Source organism: Musa acuminata, chromosome BXJ3-9 (genome assembly GCF_036884655.1).
Source record: "Musa acuminata AAA Group cultivar baxijiao chromosome BXJ3-9, Cavendish_Baxijiao_AAA, whole genome shotgun sequence".
Taxonomy (NCBI): Eukaryota; Viridiplantae; Streptophyta; class Magnoliopsida; order Zingiberales; family Musaceae; genus Musa; species Musa acuminata.
Genome location: NC_088357.1, coordinates 2,310,748 through 2,331,395, shown reverse-complemented (window position 1 = coordinate 2,331,395; position 20,648 = coordinate 2,310,748). Strand labels below are relative to the sequence as shown.

General features: G+C 39.1%; 3 protein-coding genes across 8 annotated transcripts; 1 reads left to right on the top strand and 2 right to left on the bottom strand.

Annotated features, from left to right (window-relative positions):
* The first annotated feature begins 194 nt into the window (after positions 1–194).
* On the top strand, positions 195–6,962 carry LOC135649790 (ATP-dependent zinc metalloprotease FTSH 8, mitochondrial). Of its 3 annotated transcripts, XM_065168593.1 has the most exons (8): positions 195–384; positions 474–708; positions 815–886; positions 2,043–2,176; positions 3,958–4,443; positions 4,687–5,454; positions 5,883–6,110; positions 6,334–6,962. In XM_065168593.1, the coding sequence occupies exons 1-8, from the start codon at positions 325–327 to the stop codon at positions 6,778–6,780; spliced, it is 2,430 nt and encodes an 809-aa protein (XP_065024665.1). In that variant the 5' UTR covers positions 195–324; the 3' UTR covers positions 6,781–6,962. The 3 variants fall into 3 exon arrangements, with proteins under 3 accessions (XP_065024665.1, XP_065024667.1, XP_065024666.1); XM_065168594.1 differs by lacking the exon at positions 474–708 and having other exon boundaries at positions 324–384; XM_065168595.1 differs by lacking the exons at positions 474–708; positions 815–886 and having other exon boundaries at positions 251–384.
* A 2,717-nt stretch (positions 6,963–9,679) lies between these two features.
* On the bottom strand, positions 9,680–11,952 carry LOC103996846 (laccase-4-like). Its single transcript, XM_009417872.3, has 5 exons — positions 11,793–11,952; positions 11,560–11,711; positions 11,217–11,461; positions 11,007–11,135; positions 9,680–10,893 (listed from the first exon to the last, which is right to left on the bottom strand). The coding sequence occupies exons 1-5, from the start codon at positions 11,913–11,915 to the stop codon at positions 9,794–9,796; spliced, it is 1,749 nt and encodes a 582-aa protein (XP_009416147.2). The 5' UTR covers positions 11,916–11,952; the 3' UTR covers positions 9,680–9,793.
* Positions 11,953–12,901: 949 nt separating this feature from the next.
* LOC103996844 (factor of DNA methylation 5) lies at positions 12,902–20,399 on the bottom strand. Of its 4 annotated transcripts, none has more exons than XM_009417867.3 (7): positions 20,205–20,399; positions 16,204–17,107; positions 15,370–15,551; positions 14,412–14,501; positions 14,023–14,310; positions 13,664–13,876; positions 12,902–13,292 (listed from the first exon to the last, which is right to left on the bottom strand). In XM_009417867.3, exons 2-7 carry the CDS (start codon positions 17,093–17,095, stop codon positions 13,065–13,067), a joined length of 1,893 nt encoding a protein of 630 aa, XP_009416142.1. In that variant the 5' UTR covers positions 17,096–17,107; positions 20,205–20,399; the 3' UTR covers positions 12,902–13,064. The 4 variants fall into 4 exon arrangements, with proteins under 4 accessions (XP_009416142.1, XP_009416143.1, XP_065022219.1 ...); XM_009417868.3 differs by having other exon boundaries at positions 20,111–20,250; XM_065166147.1 differs by lacking the exon at positions 20,205–20,399 and adding an exon at positions 20,001–20,110.
* Positions 20,400–20,648: the final 249 nt, after the last annotated feature.

Here is a 20,648-nt window from a genome sequence, read left to right as displayed (position 1 = left end):
TCCCGTGAGTTAAGTCGAGTGTCAAAGCATCACCCACACCCTCCGATCGTGACTAAATTCGATCATCTAATTTTCGTGTCTCTATTCTATCCGTCCATTTGAGCCGAAGTCCAAATCACGTCTCGCCTCATTTGTTGTCGCAGTCGTAGTCATTGTCGCTGCAAATAAAATTCGGGGTACGCCTCGCGGCCGCTTCCCCTTTTCATCGATACTACCCCAAAAACTCCCCTCGCATCTCCTCGTTGCCTCCTCAATCCAATCCCTGCTCGCTGCCCCATCTCTCCCGAAGGTTTCTTCCCATTTCATGCGCGACTTCCCGGAAATATGAACTTCTCCGGCCTCGGGCGCTCCCTCTTACGATCGGCGCGTTCCCGATCACCCAAGGTACGGCGGTCCTCCTCCCCCCTTCTTGCCACTTTCTACTGTGAGACCTATCATTTTGTGCATGTTACTATTGGGGTTCGGTCGTTAAGGGTGCTCTGTCGGGTGGCTATGGCGCGCGGCCTGTGATTTCTAGCGACGTGCTCCTGCAAAAACCTTGCATTGGACGCGATATCACCGCCGGTATAGGGCTTCTTAGGGGTTACTTGACTTCGGTGGGGGCCAATAAGGCGATCGGCATGGGGAGCCATCTCTCGCATTGGAGGTTCCTGCTTGCGAATCCTAATTTCAGGCGATTCTTCTCTAGTGGCTCCCCCAAAAAGAAAAGTATTGACCTTTGGATGACATTTGATTTCTTTGTGCTTCTTCTTTCTTTTTTAGTCTGTCAGCTCTTTATTTTAAAATATATATATATATATTTTGTTATTTTTAGATTACGAGAATTACTATCCAAGGGATAAGAAGGAAATCCCCAAAGACTCCAGAAACAAATCAGATTCCAAAGGTATGCAACGTTCAAATTATAGTTTGTAATTCCAGATTCAGCTATCACTAATTTTAGAAAGAATTGTAATTTTTGGAGCGTCAGAGTTGGAGTCAATTCATTGGCTGTGCAAGTAATCCTTTGACATGAAAATTAGTTCAAATCCATGACTACAATTTGCCAAAAAATGATCATCATTGGTGTACTTTATCATGCCCTGTTTGTTTGATTCTTGCAAAATTTACTCATCTTCAATAAAATTAGTTCAAAGGGAAGATTATAGTCCGTCTGAAAAAGACTTTCTTTTGGTATGCTTCGACATGTGCCATATGTCTAATCTATGCGCAATTTCAAGTTTTGTTCTATGTGTCAAGGAATCTCTCCAGAAGTAGCCACTGGTTTTCTTTTTTAGATGTGTTTTCTATGTTTAGCAGGAACCTAATTCTTTGATGGTATGAGCAAGTTGTTGATGTATTGGAGCCTGTTAATTCGAAATATGTAATCCATGAATGTGAATGTGCACACACAATGAATTATCTAATATGGTAATGCTGATGAAAAGGATGCTATGCACTAAGGATAGAAAAATTAGGTATCGTTGCTTAAAGGCATTGATATCTGTTTTATACCTGACAGACCTTGTTTTCAATGCCACTTACCATAAGTGATAAAAGCTCTCTGGTTCAAAACACACCAAGCAGAATAAATGCTCTTAGGATGAATTAAAAGAAACAATAGTATATGGAAGAGAAAATAAGAACAAAGTTTTTGTCCTGTTAACCATTCCCCAATTTCCGATAGCATTAGATCTTAATTTTCATTTTGCCATTCTTCTTGGGCCATTATTAATATATCCACATTCATCAAGAAATATTACCAGCAAGCTTCTGGGAGTTATTGAATGATTGTACAATATGTGTCAGACGTATATATTATTTCTATAAGATGTGATACCTACATGTATCATCGTATTCATATTCAAGAAGCTTCCAGGAGTATGTAGGATTGAGAAATAACTGCCTGACAGTATATGTCTTCAAAATATCCACTTTCGTATAAACTAATGATCATCTATTATTAACACTATATATTCTTTATTTCTGTTCAGAATTTATGGTCTTCTTCAAGCAATTTACTTATTATTAACAGTATATATTACTCCTTTAATTATTCCCAGGGGATTCAAGCACAGAAGATCATGGGAATTTCCAGGAGAATTTTATGAAGCAATTGCAGAATTACATAGCTCCTCTTATATTTATTGGCCTGTTGCTTTCATCTTTTTCTGCTGGTACATCTGACCAAAAAGAGGTTAGACTTCCAGTCTAACCATCTAAATGCTTTTGTTTTTATCCAGTAAAAATTTCTTTTCTCTGTAAAGTGTTTTGGAAATGTTTTCAGTCATTTTCTGTTATTTGATTCTACACAACTTTCCTATGTTATGACGAAGTTCCAATAGTTGAAACCGAATATTTTGTTGCACTAATTTTCTGGAATCCCTTTCCATAAAATGATTAGGAGGTAATTATACATTTTTGTGTCTGGGCCTCTTCTCTATATACTGATACATAAACATCATTATCTCTATCTGAATCTTAGGAAGTAAGTGTCTCAGTCTTTGATTCTTTTTCAGAAAGGTGATTGCTTGGAAAATCTAATTATGCTGGCATCTTATTCCTATATTTCTTGTAGATCTCATCATAGTAACCTCCTGCAGTACTGTTAGAAATACTTTACCCCAGGATCCAACTTCATGCTGCATGCTTGACATAAAATTAAAAAGATTTTTTTTTTGTAATTGTTAATACACTAATTCCCAAGGGAAGTCTGCATCATTTTACCTTTAGCATGTACAAGTCAACAAATAGTTGGATTGGTCACTTACCACTATGAACAATTCTGCTTAGTATGCATCATATTATACTGTAGAACAGAAAAGTTTTTTTTTTGTGCTCATAGGTTGCTTTAACTTGTGAGGCTACAAATATTGATCAACTTATGCTTATTTTCATTTTCCTTGCTTGGCATCTGTATTATTATAATCGGTAAAGGTGAAGTTATATAATCTTGTTTATCTAGCATATCAGATGACGTAACAGTATTTGTTTCTGGGACAGTGTTAATTAATGATCTCCATGAGTTTATTCACATTATTTTTTGAGGACTGAAGTATTGGTACCTAGTACATGGTACAAACACAAGCCATTGAGGGAATGCACCATCTTGGATTGGTAATCTTCGAAGCACTTGTCCATTCCATTTGTGGATGAGTAATGGAAAATGACATGGCATGTGTGTGCATAGTAAATTTAATAAAGAGCCAATGACTGACACTTTTCATCTTTTGGATTCTTTTATTTTTGCAATAATGAAGTGCCTTAAAATGTACTACATCCAAAGATGTTCTTGGTTTTTACATTCCTATTTTTTTTCTGATTTTTATCTGTATAAGTTTCTGCTTTTATTCATCTTAGTTTATCAATAAAGCTGATTGCAAGCATCTTTAGTTGCTCTTTTCGAGTTGCTCTCAACTTTGCTAAATTTTCTCTTGTATATTATCTATGTACTGATGATTTTTAGCAGTTTCTCTTTTTAATTGAGCAAGAGCTTTTCCTGCAGTTAGCATCATTGTTTGTCAAGTTATGGTTCATAAGAGGGAGTTCAGGGCCTTTTAGGCTGGTTGATGCAAGAAGTTCTTGATATTTGCTGCAAAAATTGAGTGATATTTGATAGCCACTGTGGATAGACACTTAATTGTCGGTTACCTTTCTCGTGTCTGAAGTCCACTAGCACCTCATAATTTTTGTGATAGTTCCTGCTGTCCTGTTGAGTCTCAGTGCATCAAAAATTCCACAAACATGTGAGCTATTACCTTTTCTCATTCTAGTAAATACCATTTTTTATCGATCACATCAGCTCTTTTATATTTAATATGATTATTGGTTTCTGCTTTGCCATCTTGGAACGCTGATAAATGACTATTTGGTAAAAATTAGATTACAAATATATAATGTAGTACTTATATGTTAAGACTATGTTGAGTTCTATTATGGTAAATATTTCCCCCTGATGCAGATTCTTCTTTCTTGCAGATTAGTTTTCAAGAGTTCAGAAACAAGCTCTTGGAACCAGGTTTGGTTGATCATATTGTTGTATCCAATCGATCAGTTGCCAAAGTGTATGTCAGGAGTGCTCCTCAAGCAAACAATCAGAAACAGGACAATGAAATTCATAGTCCAAAAACAGATGTTCCCAGCAGACGTGATCCTGGCAGGTACAGATACTATTTCAATATTGGAAGTGTGGATTCATTTGAAGAGAAGTTGGAGGAAGCACAGGAAGCATTGGGCCGAGATCCACATGACTATGTTCCTGTAACTTATGTCTCTGAAGTAATTTGGTATCAGGAGCTTCTGAAATTTGCCCCAACGGCCTTCCTTTTGGGTCTTCTGTACTTCATGGGGAAAAGATTACAGGGTGGATTTAGCATAGGGGGTGGTGCAGGAAGGGGAAATCGAGGTATATTTAACATTGGAAAAGCTCATGTGACCAAGATGGATAAGAATTCAAAAAATAAGGTAAGAATACCAGGTGAAGATTTGTTGGTAGTTCTAGTTGTACTTTTAGCTTTCTATTGATCAAGTGAAAAGCACAGAATTATTTTTTCTTGTTGTATTTGTCAATGATATTGAGTAACCAACAATTACATTTGTGTGTACTTGTTGCTCATCTCTCAATAGAAAGAACTGCTTGCAAGACCTATATTCTTTTCTCATATGTAATGGTGTAACTGTCCTAATTTCTCCCATTGTGTAAACCAGGTGTATTTCAAAGATGTTGCTGGCTGTGATGAAGCCAAACAAGAAATAATGGAGTTTGTGCATTTCCTGAAAAATCCTAAGAAGTATGAGGAATTGGGAGCTAAAATACCAAAAGGTGCCCTTCTTGTAGGTCCTCCTGGTACAGGAAAGACGCTTCTTGCAAAAGCAACTGCAGGCGAATCTGATGTACCGTTTCTGTCAATTTCTGGTTCAGATTTCATGGAAATGTTTGTTGGTGTTGGACCATCCAGGGTAAGAAACTTGTTTCAAGAAGCAAGACAGTGTGCCCCTAGTATAATTTTCATTGATGAAATTGATGCTATTGGTCGAGCAAGAGGTCGTGGAGGTTTCTCAGGTTCAAATGATGAACGAGAAAGCACGCTGAATCAGTTGCTTGTAGAGATGGATGGGTTTGGAACCACCTCTGGAGTGGTTGTACTTGCTGGTACCAACAGACCTGATATCTTGGATAAGGCTTTATTAAGACCTGGCCGATTTGATCGTCAAATTACAATAGATAAACCTGATATTAAAGGCCGCGAGCAGATTTTTCGCATTTATCTTAAAAAGATTAAGCTAGATAATGATCCCTCATTTTATTCCCAAAGATTAGCTGCTCTTACTCCCGGATTTGCTGGAGCTGACATTGCCAATGTTTGTAATGAGGCTGCTTTGGTTGCTGCAAGAAGTGAAGAAACACAGGTTACAATGCAGCATTTTGAGGCTGCTATTGATAGGATCATTGGTGGATTAGAGAAGAAAAATAAGGTAATTTTTTCTTCTACCTTATTGTTTTTCTTAAGAAAATGTTTCTTGTTTGTATTGACTCTTGTTCTCTTCAGATATGTTAAACCTTATTCTGTAGATTGCCTTCTTTTTTACCTTGTTACAAATATAAGAATCAAGAGTTAAACTTATGTTACTTAAAGAATAAGTGATGACATTTTGTATGGTTATCGTGCAGCAATTCGTAAATTTACAAAAACTGTCTATGCGTTTTGGATTTCATTAGCTATTTGATGCCATAAATATTTAGTCATGCGGCTATTGAGCCATGGTGTTGTTTTCCTTAAGTGAGTATCAATATTCTTTTTAGCAGGTTGAGGTGGTAGAGTTGATTACCGAACATGTTAATATTGTGTGGTCTAAGAATGTCTTCACACATGAAAACTTATCTGTGCTTGTCTGTACTCTAGGTAATTAGCAAGTTGGAACGCCGAACTGTTGCTTACCATGAAGCAGGTCATGCTGTTGCCGGATGGTTTTTGGAGCATGCAGAGCCCCTCCTCAAAGTAACAATTGTTCCTCGTGGTACTGCAGCTCTGGGCTTTGCTCAATATGTACCTAATGAGAACCTCCTAATGACTAAAGAGCAGCTCTTGGACATGACATGTATGACTCTCGGAGGCCGTGCATCTGAAGAGGTGCAAAGTGTCCCTCTTGTTGACGGATATGCTTCTTGGAATTTTTTTCTATTAATGAGTTTCGTCGATGTTAAATTCTAGATCTATTTTCTATTACACTTGAAGTAATTCATATAATCTTTGGATGGAGTCCGTGGCAAATTCTCTTTTGTGATTTTAGAGGTAGCCTCTTCACAAATGATTAATAAAAGCTAGCGGAGAATGATTGTATTGGTTGTTTCAGGTTTTGCTGGGGAAGATCTCCACTGGTGCGCAGAACGACCTGGAGAAAGTGACGAAAATGACTTATGCCCAGGTTGCAGTATATGGTTTCAGCGACAAGGTTGGGCTCCTCTCTTTCCCCCAGCGAGAAGATGGCTTCGAGATGACCAAGCCTTATAGTAGCAAGACTGGAGCCATCATCGACAACGAGGTGAGGGAATGGATTTCCAAGGCCTACGAGAAGACGGTTGAATTGATAAAGGAGCACAAAGATCATGTGGCACAGGTTGCCAAGCTGCTGCTTGAAAAGGAAGTCCTGCACCAGGAAGACTTGGTGCGGGTCCTGGGAGAGCGGCCATTCAAATCGAGTGAGCCAACGAATTATGACAGATTTAAACAAGGTTTTCAGGAGGAAGAGGACAACAAGAGCAGCCTCGAGACACTTGATGACGAGGTCGTTCCTACATAAGCGTATGGTTTTCTGTAGTGTATTCAGATGCTACTTCTATAGATGCTTGTTCATCTTTCCGGATCCAAAATAAATGTACAAATCTGCATCCACATTCATAGAATAAAAAAAAAAGGGTTGGGTGTAACTTTTTTACTAAGTTAATGTACGTGAGGTCGAGATGCACCTCCCCCTTTATGGTGGATCGATCCACATTGGATCAGCAGTTCTTCTTTTGGTGTTGATTTCACTTTGCCTTGCTAGTAATACAGGGTTTGGATGAGGCACGACCTGTTTGCTAATGCATCCTTCGATTACATAACCATCTGTCCGCATATCTACTGTTTTGGATTCTGTGGTTATGATCTTTGTCGACCTCTTCTCTTTTGAGGGAAGATGATGAAATGGATCTGATCCATGAATTGAAGGTGTTTTGGCATTCAGATTGAAGGTGTTTTGGCATTCAGAGACACAAAAGGGAGTGCAACACGATGACTTCCCAGGGGTTATCCATCCTAATGCTTCCCAAGCACGCTTAACTTCGGAGTTTGGCATTCAGATTGAAGGTGTTTTGGCATTCAGAGACACAAAAGGGAGTGCAACACGATGACTTCCCAGGGGGTTATCCATCCTAATGCTTCCCAAGCACGCTTAACTTCGGAGTTTGACATTCAGATTGAAAGTGTTTTGGCATTCAGAGACACAAAAGGGAGTGCAACACGATAACTTCCCAGGGGGTTATCCATCCTAATGCTTCCCAAGCACGCTTAACTTCGGAGTTCTGATGTGAACCGGTGCTTTAGTGCTAGTGTGATCGTACCCATATTTCGTTCGCCATCCGTCTCCCTCATGCATGGGCCGCGCGGGGCGGATTGGACGCTACCGTCTTGCAGAAACCATCATAACTTTCTCGATCGATATATTAATTCAACAGGAGGTTTGTTTTTTCTCTTTTTTTTTGTTTTCTTTTCTTGTTATTTGGCAAACACGAAACATAAGATGGGGCATAAGAGAAGAAGAAATGGTTTCCGGAGCAAAAGAACAAGCACGTAAGGATATGACAATCCTCAACAAGGAACAAATCTTGGCTTCTTGAGGATGGATTCAATGGGGGTTTTGTTTCCGTTTGTTTTCTTTTTTTCACCAGAGAGAAAACTTATATTATTTCTAAGATACCCTTCTACAAAAGTATATAAATACTTTAAATGTACCAATTAATTCCAACACTTTTTCAACCTATTCCATCTGACTTTTTTTTTTTTTTTTTCTTTCTGATCTTGTTCTTTTTCTTTAGCTTTTGCAATCTCCTCTTAGTCGCTTTTTTCTTCTCCTAATCATCGAAAATGGTCGGAGAGAATATAGTGATGTCGGACGAGAGTGATAGAATGTTTTTTTTTATAATAGAAGAATATATAAAAAATAAAACATAATAACTAAAAGATAATAGGAAAACAAATTGATAAGTATTTAGACTCGCTTAGCATTATGAGAATACTCCCGAAATGAAACCTCGCACCTTCACATGTCGCACGTAGACGATGAAATCATACTATTGAAAAAAAAAGAAGCATTCCATGATGAATTCATACCATCGAAATCTTGTACCTTCATGTGACACGTGGATGATAGAATTGGAAAAGAACTCATTTCATCGATCCATTTCTGATTTATTTGCATTACAATATTCTTACCCCTTTTATAGACTAAAGTACAAGGAAAAAATAAAAAATAAAAAAAATATAATTGAATCCAATCAAATATATGATTTGATCTTTCCGATAATATTCTTGATTAATATGCTTATATTCTAATAAGATCAATCTTGATTAATAATTATGAATCTTCAATCATAATTATAATTTAATTTTTTTAAAAAAATTCTTATTTTCCTCTTCCTCAAGTAAAGTAGGAAACTATATCAAAATTATTAGTATGTTAGCAAAATTATCACGTGACAATTTATGATATACAAAATAACCTTTAAACTAATCAAATTTATTTGAATAAAAGATAGATAAAATTAATTCTACATCATAAAACCTCACCTCCAAGTTCATATAATTGAGATATGGATCGATGATAGAACATTTTAACTAAACTAAGAACTATGATATCAAATATGATGTAGGATGATAGATTTTTTTTGTTTTTTTGATAATAGAGAAACATAAAGGAGAGGAATAGAATATAATAACAGAAAGATAATAGAAAAATAAATGGATAACTACTGAACTCACTCTAGCTCAAGAGAATACTCTCCGGATGAAAGTCTCGTACCTCCATAGGTGGATAATGAAATGGTACTATTAGAAAACAAATAAGTAATATCAATAATATTACTTATTGATATGCTTCCATCCTTGTAGGGATTAATCTTCACAAAATTTTTTATCGTGATTTATAATTTTCAATTATAATCATAATTTTTTTTTCAAATCCTTTTGATATTTTTTTTCTTAAGTAAAAGAGAAATCTAGACGAGAATTATTTAGTATATTATCATGTGGTAACTCAAAAAAACTTTAAATTAATTAAATTTATTTAAATAAAAGATAGACAATATTGATTCAACATCATATCATATGGCTAGGATTGTGATATCGAAGGATGCTCATGATGGACGAATGAAATTGGTTATATAAAGTATTAATAATCGAGAGATTAAATATGATTGATGATTGAGAAGTTATAAATATTAAAATTATTTTTTTATTAATGTGATAGAGTTGACATGAACGTATCAACATTAGATTAAAATGAACCTATAAATAAAATACCATGAACCTATCAACACTAAATTAAAATGCGCATATTAAGCAAATATCAAAATTTTATTATGGAGAAAAATTAGTGATGACATGGATACGTCTTTATTGCCACGTCCTTTTACAAAAAAGAAAAAATAAATCACCTTCTCCACAATTAGGAGCCAAAAAAAACCCAATACCAAGCAAAAGAAACTCACGAGAACAGACACGAAAAGGGCTTGGGGAGAAGCCTCCCATGGACGAGCCGAATCCAAAGCCCTTGAAGTCTAGCATTTGGGAAGATCCGACGGCGGAGGTGGCAACTTTTGGTGAGGAAGGCTTCCATCCAACACCAACCAGGCCATCTTCAAACCCCAGCTCGTGTGCACCTCCAAGTGGCAGTGCATGAACCACACACCCGGGTTGTCGGCCAGGAAACGGATGGCCACCCAGCCGCCGGCCGGCACCCCTACGGTGTTCCGCTCCACGGGGTCCACCAGGTTGAACTTGGTCGGGTCCTTCGCCGGATCGTAATTGCCGAATCCATGCCCCACGACGAAGAAGTTGAAGCCATGGAGGTGCAGCGGGTGGCTCTCTGCTCCTAGAATGCTGGTGTCCTGCATCACAAGCTCCACGCTGGTGTTGAAGGGGAGCACCATTAGCTTCGTCCCGTTGCCCACCAACGTGTTGTTGGGCGGAGTCCCTGTGTAGTTGAACGGCATCAGCGGGGTGACGGGGAAGTCCGGCGTGTAGACGCCCCTCGACTGCCCCAGGAAGTGCGCCTGCAGGAGGGCGGTGGTCGGCAGAGCGAAGGAGACGTTGTTGACGGTCGCCGCGAACTTGGTGCCGTTTGGCCCCTGGCACATCTGGTTCTCCGGGCAGGGGCTCGAACCGAGGCCCACGGTGAAGAAGACGCGCCGGTCGACGGTCTGCGGTACATTTGCCGGGAACCGAGCCGTCGCCAGACTCCGTAACTTGTCGGTGAAGTTGGTGAAGAAGGAGGTGTCGTTCAGGGACGGAAGGGTGGGTTTATACAGTGGGAGCTTACTATTGAAGCTGGCCCGGGACGAACTATTGGGATTACGGTACTCGAGGACGCCGGCGACGGTCGAGTTGTCGAATGTGCCAGATCCGGTGACGTATGGGCTGGCGCTCATGAAGAACATGGCATAAGGGTAATCAGGCTTGGCGCGGAGGAGGACGTCGGTGGTTTGGCCTGGTGAGATGAGGAGGGCATCACTTTCGAAGGGCTTCACGTAGACAGCGTCGACATCGACGACGGTGAGCGTGTGGTTGGCGATGCCGAAGAAGAGCTCGTCGTTGAGTGCAGCGTTGATGAGGCGGAGCAAGTACGTCTTCCCCGGCTTCACCTTCAGCTTGAACGTATCTGCATGCATGCATGCGGCAGCGTTCCATCCAGTCTTAGGCGTGGGATGCTACTCTCTCTCTCTCTCTCCGATATATATATATATCAATCACTTGATTGCAGAGCTTTGATACCTTTAGCGGAGCAATTGTAGAAAGGACCAGGGAGGCCATTGATGGTGTAGGCGTCTGACACATTCGGTCCTCCACCAGTCTCAAGTGCCTGGCTGATGACGGCCTCCGTATCAGCCTTCCACCACTCCCCTGCATCAAAAAGACTAATGGAGTCAATCTATGGCGTCCAAGCATAAAGCCGAGGCTGGTGATGGAAGAGCTCGAGGTTACCCAGGATGACGGGGACTTCTTTGTAGGGTTTGGCGAAGGGGTAGGGAACCCCCAGCCGGGGGAGGACGACGATGGGGCCGTAGAGGGTGGCTCTCAGCCACGAGATGTGGGCGTGCCAGAAGAAGGTGCCTCTTTGGCCCACGATGGTGAAGTTGTACACGTAGCTGTGGCCGGTTTGAATCGGGCATTGGGTCACATAAGCCGGTCCATCGGCCCAACCACTTCGCAATTGCCGAATGCCATGCCTGTTTTCTCGAATATTATCGTGCAACGATGGGTCAATTAGAGGCTAATAGATTAAAGCTTGTGGGCTTCGGTTCAGCACAGGAAAGGAAATCCGTACCAATGCAAGGTGACATTGTGCTCGACATGGTTAACCACCTTAACGACAACTCGATCGCCTTCTCTCGCTACTATCTTTGGCCCCGGGAATTGACCATTGACGGTCACAATGGACTTGGTGTGGCACAGTCGTGTTGCATTTGCCATTTGGATCTGCATGTTACATGGTATCGGGATAAGAATAATCTTCCTTACAGTTGCACTGCAATGGAGGAAAGCGAGCTGAGAACACACATCGAACTTGTAATGCCTGGTTATGCCGGTTGGTGGGGCGACTGCGGCGTCCGAGAGAGCAAGCAACGCGATGCATGAGAGAAGGAAGGCCTTCACGAGGAGGTCAGATGACGAAGAGGCCATCGTTGTTCCTACGGTGAAGTGGGAGAGATGACAGAGAGGAAAAGGATGCTTAATTGGTGGGAATCCATGAGAAGCCAAGAGAAGTATATATAGGTGAACAAGAGACGCAGCATCGGCCTCGTTTGCTGTACTGTTTGGTGGACGACACCACGTCGAAGGGATGCTGGTCCATGTTAGCTTCAGAGTATAGGCAAAGTCAACTTACATACGTACATACATATCGTCTCTCCGGACTTCACCTTGAAGTTATATTGGTGACATAAATATACATATATATATATATATATATATATATATATATATATATATATATATAATTTCTTGATTATCTTCATGAAAATTGTTTATACATATAATATTTATTTACAAGCAGGTAGATGTGGTATCGAAATCAAGATATTGGTGATATGAGGGGGTTGGTAGTTTCAAAGGCGGAGAGAGATGTCCGAACATACTTCACCTAAGTTTTCAATTTATTATTCTTCTTTTAGGGTCACAATGACCTCCAACTGCCAACTCCAAACAAACTTAACCAAGAAGATACTGATTAGAAGATTTCTGAAGTATATGCTTCTCCTCCTCTTTGAAGTCAGATCCCAGTCAGCTGCATTGACCACGGGTTGGATTCAACTCAGAATCAAATCGGTCAAGAACCGAAATCAGATCAATGATTTTAAATTGAATCAGAATCAGGTTCCGTTCCTGTTCTTAAACTCTGGAATCGAAACCCAAATCAAAATTTCAAAACCGAAATCAAAATTGATGATTCTAAATCAGTTCCAAACCCCTACACATGACAAGTTTATCACTTCCTTGGTTTAATAACGATTCGAGCCACCATCATAAAATTCCGATTCCAAGTTCGATATAACTGAGGACAAGGATAAGCAAGACTACAGGGGACACCCATGCCCCGTGCAAAATGTTCAAACCCAGCCATGAAGTTGTGAAGACATTTCATCATATGGCAGGCATAAAGCAGACTCTAGAGCAATTTGAAAAAGTGATTGAAGAGGAAATGGTCCATACTTCTCTACAAGCCAATAATCGTACTATCCGAATCCATATCAAATGCCACAAGAGTCTAGTTAGCACAATTTGCCAACATTTATCTTCGTCCAAGTAGTGGAACTTAAATAAATGTACTTCTCATCGTTTCCGCTTATAGGTCTTCCATTGCTTCAAGATGTAATTTATCACTTCTGTAAGTGTTGCTTTCCGTTCTGCTTTTGAGTTCCAGAGTTCTGGGATGGGATATCTACCACTTGGATTGTACTCGTTCATCTCGAGTAGGGCTGTAGTTACAGCTTTGTAGACTGCATCACCCAATTCCTCCTTTAAAGCTCGTAATTTTTCATCATCCTCCTTTATAAATTCCTGCAACAGAATATCAATGTTAGATACGCTCAAAGAAAGTGAAAGCTAAAGATAGAGAACATTAATCTCTCGAGAGATAAAGAATAAAAGAATAAACAAGAACGGAAACTAAATGCACATGCAGCAGGATGACAAGAACGGAGACATAAAAGAGATTAAGCCCCCTAAATTCCAATCTAGTTATGAACCCACCAAGTTTCCCAGGTTACCACAGCTGCAAGAAAGGTTAAAAAAACAAACAAGAAAACAAAGTGGGAAAAGTTAAAAAAATAAAAATATTATATATCAGTTCCTGTGGTATCCATGTCTTCAGCAGAAAATATTAAATTATGGTTTGGGCAGTCAAAGAAAAAATAATTAGTTATCCAAACCTGAGGCTTTCCATCTGTGTCAACAATTTTGAAGGGATGCCATTCAGGTTTCTTCAGTTCATGTTGCCAGTGAGAGCAATACTCTGCAGCTTTGATTTCTGCTTCATCTTTTGAGAACCTCTGCTTGCATGCAGGAAGAAACGGTCCATCATCAAGTTCACCCATCCTCTTGATGGCAATTAAAGATCGACTACCCAGCAAATCTCCCAGACCCTGTATATGTCAACAGATTTGTGATTATATCCCACAACCCAGATAATCCATGTAGATGAAGACAAAAAAAGGAGATATATACTACTATACAGAGGTCCAATTTGGAAAACAATATTCTGAAGCTAACATGGTTGTGGAAGTCATACTTGTATTAGCGCTTTACGAGCTTCTTGTAGCTCGTCATTGCTCTTTCGTTCTTTAACAACCAAAGTCTGATTCAAAGCCTCCAAATCGTCCATTTCTTCAATTTTTTCTTTAAGCTGCTCGCTCATCTCATCAATTTTTTTCTTCACCGTTGCATCTTCGTCTCCTTCCATATGCTTCATAATCTGCAACTGCCCTTTCAACTGTTGTATTTCCAGTTCTAGCTTCTGCTTTTGATCCAGCTGTTTTTCCAGTTTAAGTATTTTCTTGAGAGCAGCCTCCTTTTCCCTCTGTTGAAATCAGTTCCAGACATGTAAAAACACTATTCCTACTGTGAAACAAGTTTTGATAGAGAATTCCTGCTAAAGCAATCTAACTGAGAGCAAAACACCTTGTGATCTTCAAGAAGCTTCAACACATTTTCATCAGCTTTCTTCTGTTCCATAGTTGCCAACTGAAGTGAATTATTCTTCATGGCATTCTGCACCAAAATAACAATTCACTAAAAAGTACATATAAGAGTTGTCACAACAGTGATATCATGATGTTTCTCCCAGTCTCAGTTAAACGTGTGCTATTTTTTTATTCAGACAAATATCTGCCAAGCAAATTTTTTAGAAGTGGATGAACAAATGTTATAATTTGCTTTGCGTGGCATATGATGGCCTGACTCATTACTGCAACTTCCAGATCTGCATAGGTTAAAATTAATTAGAATCTAAAGCCGTGTAAAGGAAAATTTTTGGATTGATCGTCAAAATAGCTAATGTTTTGCATGTGCTCAATCAAAATACCAAAGATCCCAAGACAGTCTTATTAGTGGTGGATTCATAATGCCTGAGTTATCCCATAATATATTGAAAAAATAAATTAAATAATACCAGGTTATGTAATGTAAACATATCATCGAGATACATGCTCTTAATAATCCCAATGAACACATCCTACATGTTTGATCCACCAATCAAGTCGCACACACAACTCTTCAGCAGCTAAGACATAACCAGCGTCTCTGCTTACAAGGATAAGTTTGCCGACATCGATCCTCCCCAAAAGCCTCGAACACCGGACTACTCTTTTTTCTGTAATTCATTTCTGACCAACAAATGGATGGAAACCGCCAATCTAACATGAAACCAACACAAGCGGTCCAGCTATCTATGTAAATCTCAATAATGCTACCTAGCTGTGGCAACTTACTGCAAAATACTCCATGTACTAGAATAGATTGGCATGTCAATCCAATATTACATTTCAAGTTCAACAAAGTCAAAGGAGCTTGCCAATCAAACAGTTTAAGAACATGAATACTATATATTATAAAAATATTAGATGTGAAAAATTCTTACCTTTTGTCTCTCATCGTCAAGCTTCCTTTTATCAACATCATTTTGAGCAACCAGCTTATCAAGTTGATTGCGCCTCATTTCAAGCTCTTGTCGCTTGGAATCCAACTCCGACCTTAGCTTTTCGTTCTCAGTAAGTATCTTACGTGAATGATCACGAGCAAGGTGCTGCATTTTTCGAATTTCTGATGCAACAAGGTGTGTTATACAATAAATCATAGATCATGATCCAGTGACAAGAAAAAGGACATGAACAAGCTAAGTGACTGATCCAAATAAGCAGCTAATTATGTGCACACATGCTGATTTAAAAAAATTTGGGCAACATCATTCTCCAAGTGGTAAATTCTAGCTTCATATATCAATATACTCAGATAGCAGAAAAGAATAATCATTTAGTTGCCTCACTCACATAAGAAAGATACATCTGGGCCACATCATTCTCCGAGTGGTAAAGAACCTAGTTCAGCTGACTCATCTTTGACCAACGACATTAGATCACTATAAACCAAGCTACAAGTTCTTTTGGTATTTTACCATATCTTACAAATTGACAATAGAGGTACAATCATGAGATACACTAGCAGTAAAAGAAATAACTAAGCTGTACTATAACATAGCATCAAGCCAAAGTTGTGTGCCACAATGTTTATTTATCCTTTAATATTTTATGACGATGTGTCCATGCTATAAAGGATTGATATTTCTGTTTGTAGTTAAATCAACCATCCCGAACAGGATCAGAAAGCCTTTAGCCATGTAGAATACACTTGACAATTGAGAATTGGCATAATTATGGTGCCCGAAATTTGCAAAAGAGCAAAGGACCATACGAACCTTCATTATAAGCTTGGAGCAAGGAATCTCTCTCTTCCATCATTTTATCTAGCGATATTGTAGTTTCATTGTATTTACACTCTAACTCCTGTAAATGCTTGTTTTTCACTTCAATCTGGCTTGCTAAATTTGCCACAAGCCGATCTGTTTTGCGGGATTCTTCTGTTGCAAGATCAGCAACAGATTTCAGATCACCATTTTTTCGTAAATAATCGCCAACAGGACCAGCAGAATTGTAATCATCTGCTCTTGCCACCCAACCATAAATATCAGAACCTCGTTGTTTTTTTTCTAACCAGTTCCTCTTTCCATAATGCTCCGCTTCAAAATTATTTTCAAAAGCCATTGCATCTTTAAAACCAGTCCAATCTTTGGTGAAATCCATGATAGCAATTCCTGTGTGTCCTCTATGGTTCCATAACGGATGAACTTTTAATGGGTGAAATCTGGAAAGCTGCTCCTTCAGTCTGTTTCCACTCTCACCTACATATTGTCCATTCTTAAATTCAGTTGGAACATTAACTACAACACCCATCCAGGGCCAAACAAACTGATCTTCTGATGTGCTTTTAGAAGGCTTAGGCTGGAAAACTACCAGCTGCTCTGATGAACATGTAGTGTCAGTGATGTCATTGTTCAAATATTTTGCCAAGGCACGATGTGTTGCCTTCACTTTTCCCTTCCTGTTGGATGCACCGATGCCAGTTGCATGCTGAAGCAAATCCTTGTAGTTGTAGTCCTGCTTCTTTTTCCCAGAACAAAAGGGACATCTGCATGTTTTGTCTGTGTTTCTCACTATAAACTGTCCTGCTTTAAGCCGAAGGTAAATTTTCTCCTCATACTCTGGAACGTCAGAGTCACTGATATCAGATTCTTCTGAACTCTGATCCATCTGCTGAAGGAACTGAAAAATGAAAAAAGGGCAATTCAAAAAGAGAGTGTCAAGAATAAATTATACACTTGAACAATGGTAAGCATTAATAAATAATATATTAAGGATAAAAGAAATGACATGTAATCCTGAAGAAAGATTCATTGGCCAGCGAGCAATAGCAAAATGATAAAGTGCAAAAATTTGAGTGGAGACAGAGAAACACAAGATCCAAAGTAGACACATAATCTAAAGAATATGATATGGAGACAACATAGACTTGAGAAGCAAAATACCTGATGTCAGGATAAACTAGTTTGATAGTGATGCAATATAAAGGCAACAACTCAAAGCTTACATCTCAATACCATCATCCAAATTCACAGAACTGTCAAATGAACCTTGATAACCACCAATTCACTCAAGAACAAAATGACCCATCACTACATAACTACACAGATAGTTCCACTTCCCTTCCCTTCTCAATCATCAACATTCACCTACAGTAAAATCACCTATGAGCAGCTGCACAAGCCAATCCTTAGTTGCAAAATATGATGAATCTCCTTGCAAATCCAACCCATGATAAGAAGTCATTTACCATGACCTTGGGAGTAATCTACCACAAATTAGGTGCCCTGTAGCAAGTCTGGCTACAATACGGCATATGTAATTCTCATTGCAAAGTCTAGCAGTTTGCGGGGTATCAATGACTAGGAATCAGTTTAAGATGTTAAATTGTGAGAATGTTCAGATAAAACGTTAGAGAGACTATGAAAGCTCATAAAAAATAACAGACAGTAACATATATACTACCAGCAATGATACAACTAGATGACATAGGTCAATATCTAAAATAAGCAACAATCCCCGAGACATTTCCACTGCTGTACCGGTTCCTGGACAGACCAGTTCGTACCAGGTATACACTTGGTATGTACCAAAGAGGAAGAGGAAGAGGAGGAGGAGGAGGAGGAGGAGGAAGAGGAAGAAAGAAAAGAAGGCAGTGGAGGAAGAGGAGGAGAAACGGGAAGGAGGAAGAGAAAGGAAGAAAAGGAGGCAGTGGAAGAAAAGAAGGGAAAAAGGGAAAGAGGAAGAAAGAAGAGGAGGCAGTGCACCACATGATCATGTAATCATCAAGAACACAAAAGTCACACAAGTGTCAACATAGATCATCAGATTCACCCTCTAGGTGATGTGGGATCCTAGAGGCATTCTGGACTAGTATGTTGCTGCCACCTTCGATGATGTAAATCTCCACCAGATCATGGTTCACTATGACAAATAATAGTTACCATGTAACCCAACCACCAGGACTAGTCATTGTGCTAATATCATATTTGTCACAACTAAAGACCTAGAACGACATAGGTCAAGCCCAAAAAAAGAGCACTCAGAATTCATTCTTTGGATGTGAATAACCCAAATACCATCTAAAACCTTATTTCATAATCAACCTGGAACCATGTTGAGGTATCATATCTATTCACTAATAGACCACCTACTTTTGACACGAAACATCCCAGTGAACAAGGCTTCAACAAATATGGGATATTGAATCAATTTATACAACCTTATACCAACAATTGAAGAGGCCATTTTCATCAAACTCTTTACACTTTGGCCATAACAAGCAAGTAGCAACCTCTTACCAGTCTATGTTTTTTTCTTTGGCCCAAATGACAATTGGACAAATTTTGAGACGTATCATTCATCAGAACTTCATTGGACAATCAGCATAACTTACAATTGACTTATAACTAATTCAATCTATTACACTAACTGAAAAAATTTGATGCCAAAAGTTTTACAGAAGATATGCATCTTAAAAAAATTAAACAGCATTGCTGCTCATTACTCACCAAACTAACAATATAAATAAAGATAACAGAAAATAATAGAAAAACATAAAGTCATTTGGATCAAATATAAGTTTTAATGTTATATGAATAGATCTACGGTTGATTCTACAGTCATCCAAAATGAATAGATCTGGGTTGCTACTTCAGATGTACTAGCTTTTGATTCTTGCATATGCAAGTCCTTGGTCAACCTAAGTTAGTGAGAATTGTAAATCCCAATAAGAAGGGTTTAAAATAAATGAAAAGGACAGATTAAAAAGAACATATAGGTGTCCGTTGTGGTAGAAGGAAGATTTTTGACATTTTCTACTAGCATCAACCTACCTAGACCAGACTATTCCTTTGCAAAGGACAATAAACAAAGGACAATAAACAAACGAGAGATCCAAAATATAATGTGGAATTATTGTTTTACCAAGATATCATATATAACTGATCAAACAAGACTAATTCAATAACATCTCTAACGAATAGGATTCACTCTCTCAGCATAACAATGTATTGGCGGAAAACAGAGGAAGAAATATATGATGGAAAACGGTCTTTAATAGTCATATAACATGGTGATATGTGTTAATTAAAAACGACATATATAAAATTACAGCATCTGTTCAACACCTTACACTTCATAAAAGCGTGATCAAGCAAACCAGATTTAACTTAGTTCTCACTATGGAAGCATAAACATCTAGAAAATATCATCGCATTACAAAAGAGGACACCTAAACAATAACTAAACATGTCAAAACACATTCATGAGAACATGTTTCATTGTCTCAAATGCAATCCAACAAACATATTTGCTCAATGGCAGTATAAATTAGCATGGAGAAGCAAAAACACTCAAGAGAAGGTGCAATGGGCTCACTATAAACCCATCGGGACGTAACAACTGGATTCTAGAAGCCCAACACGTCTATCCAAACACACACAGACAGCAAAAGATCCACTACAGCAGCATATTCCAGTTGCATATTATCCGCAAAACCACTAATACGCCCGAAAAGTAGAACGATCGGAGGCAAGAAAAGTGAAATAGAGGATCAAAGAAAAGAAGGCACTACCACGAGCGATAAAAAAGCAAAACCACAACAAGACCAAGTTGTTGTATAACCATGGCCGAGAGCAAAAACCCTAAACCGCTAAACCCTACGGCAGGGATCTTTTCTCTTACTTAGAGAGAAGAGATGAGCGACCGAAACGCGCAGCCCTAAGCATCAAACATCTCGGAAATTAGTTGAAATCAAGAAGAAGAGGTAGGTGATCACCGGCTCTAACCAAAGGACAGGATCGTGGGGGGAGGACGGAGAAAAGGGAGAACCGGAGAGAGATCCTTCGGGAAACTAAACTGAATCAAGCATTCAGGATATAAACATCGTTTTGGGGATTAAACGGAACGGGAAGAGAGACGCATGCCGTTCCGTTCCGTCCCGATCAGCATTCTCAAAATACGAAAATGTTGCCCCGGGGAAGGCAAAGAAGGGTAAGTGATGGTTGCTCTAAGGACAGCAGGCGCTCGGGGACTGAAGTACGTGCTTTGCACGTGAGGTATCCAAGATCGGTCGTTCGAGTGTCAAGAAAACCCAATAAAACGGGAAAGCTCCATTCTGGAATCATCTGACGCACACCACTTGAATGGCGACGAAATGAAAAGCTGTTCAAGGGTCTTCCATCGCGGGTGTCAGATTAATAATAAAAATTAAATATCTAAA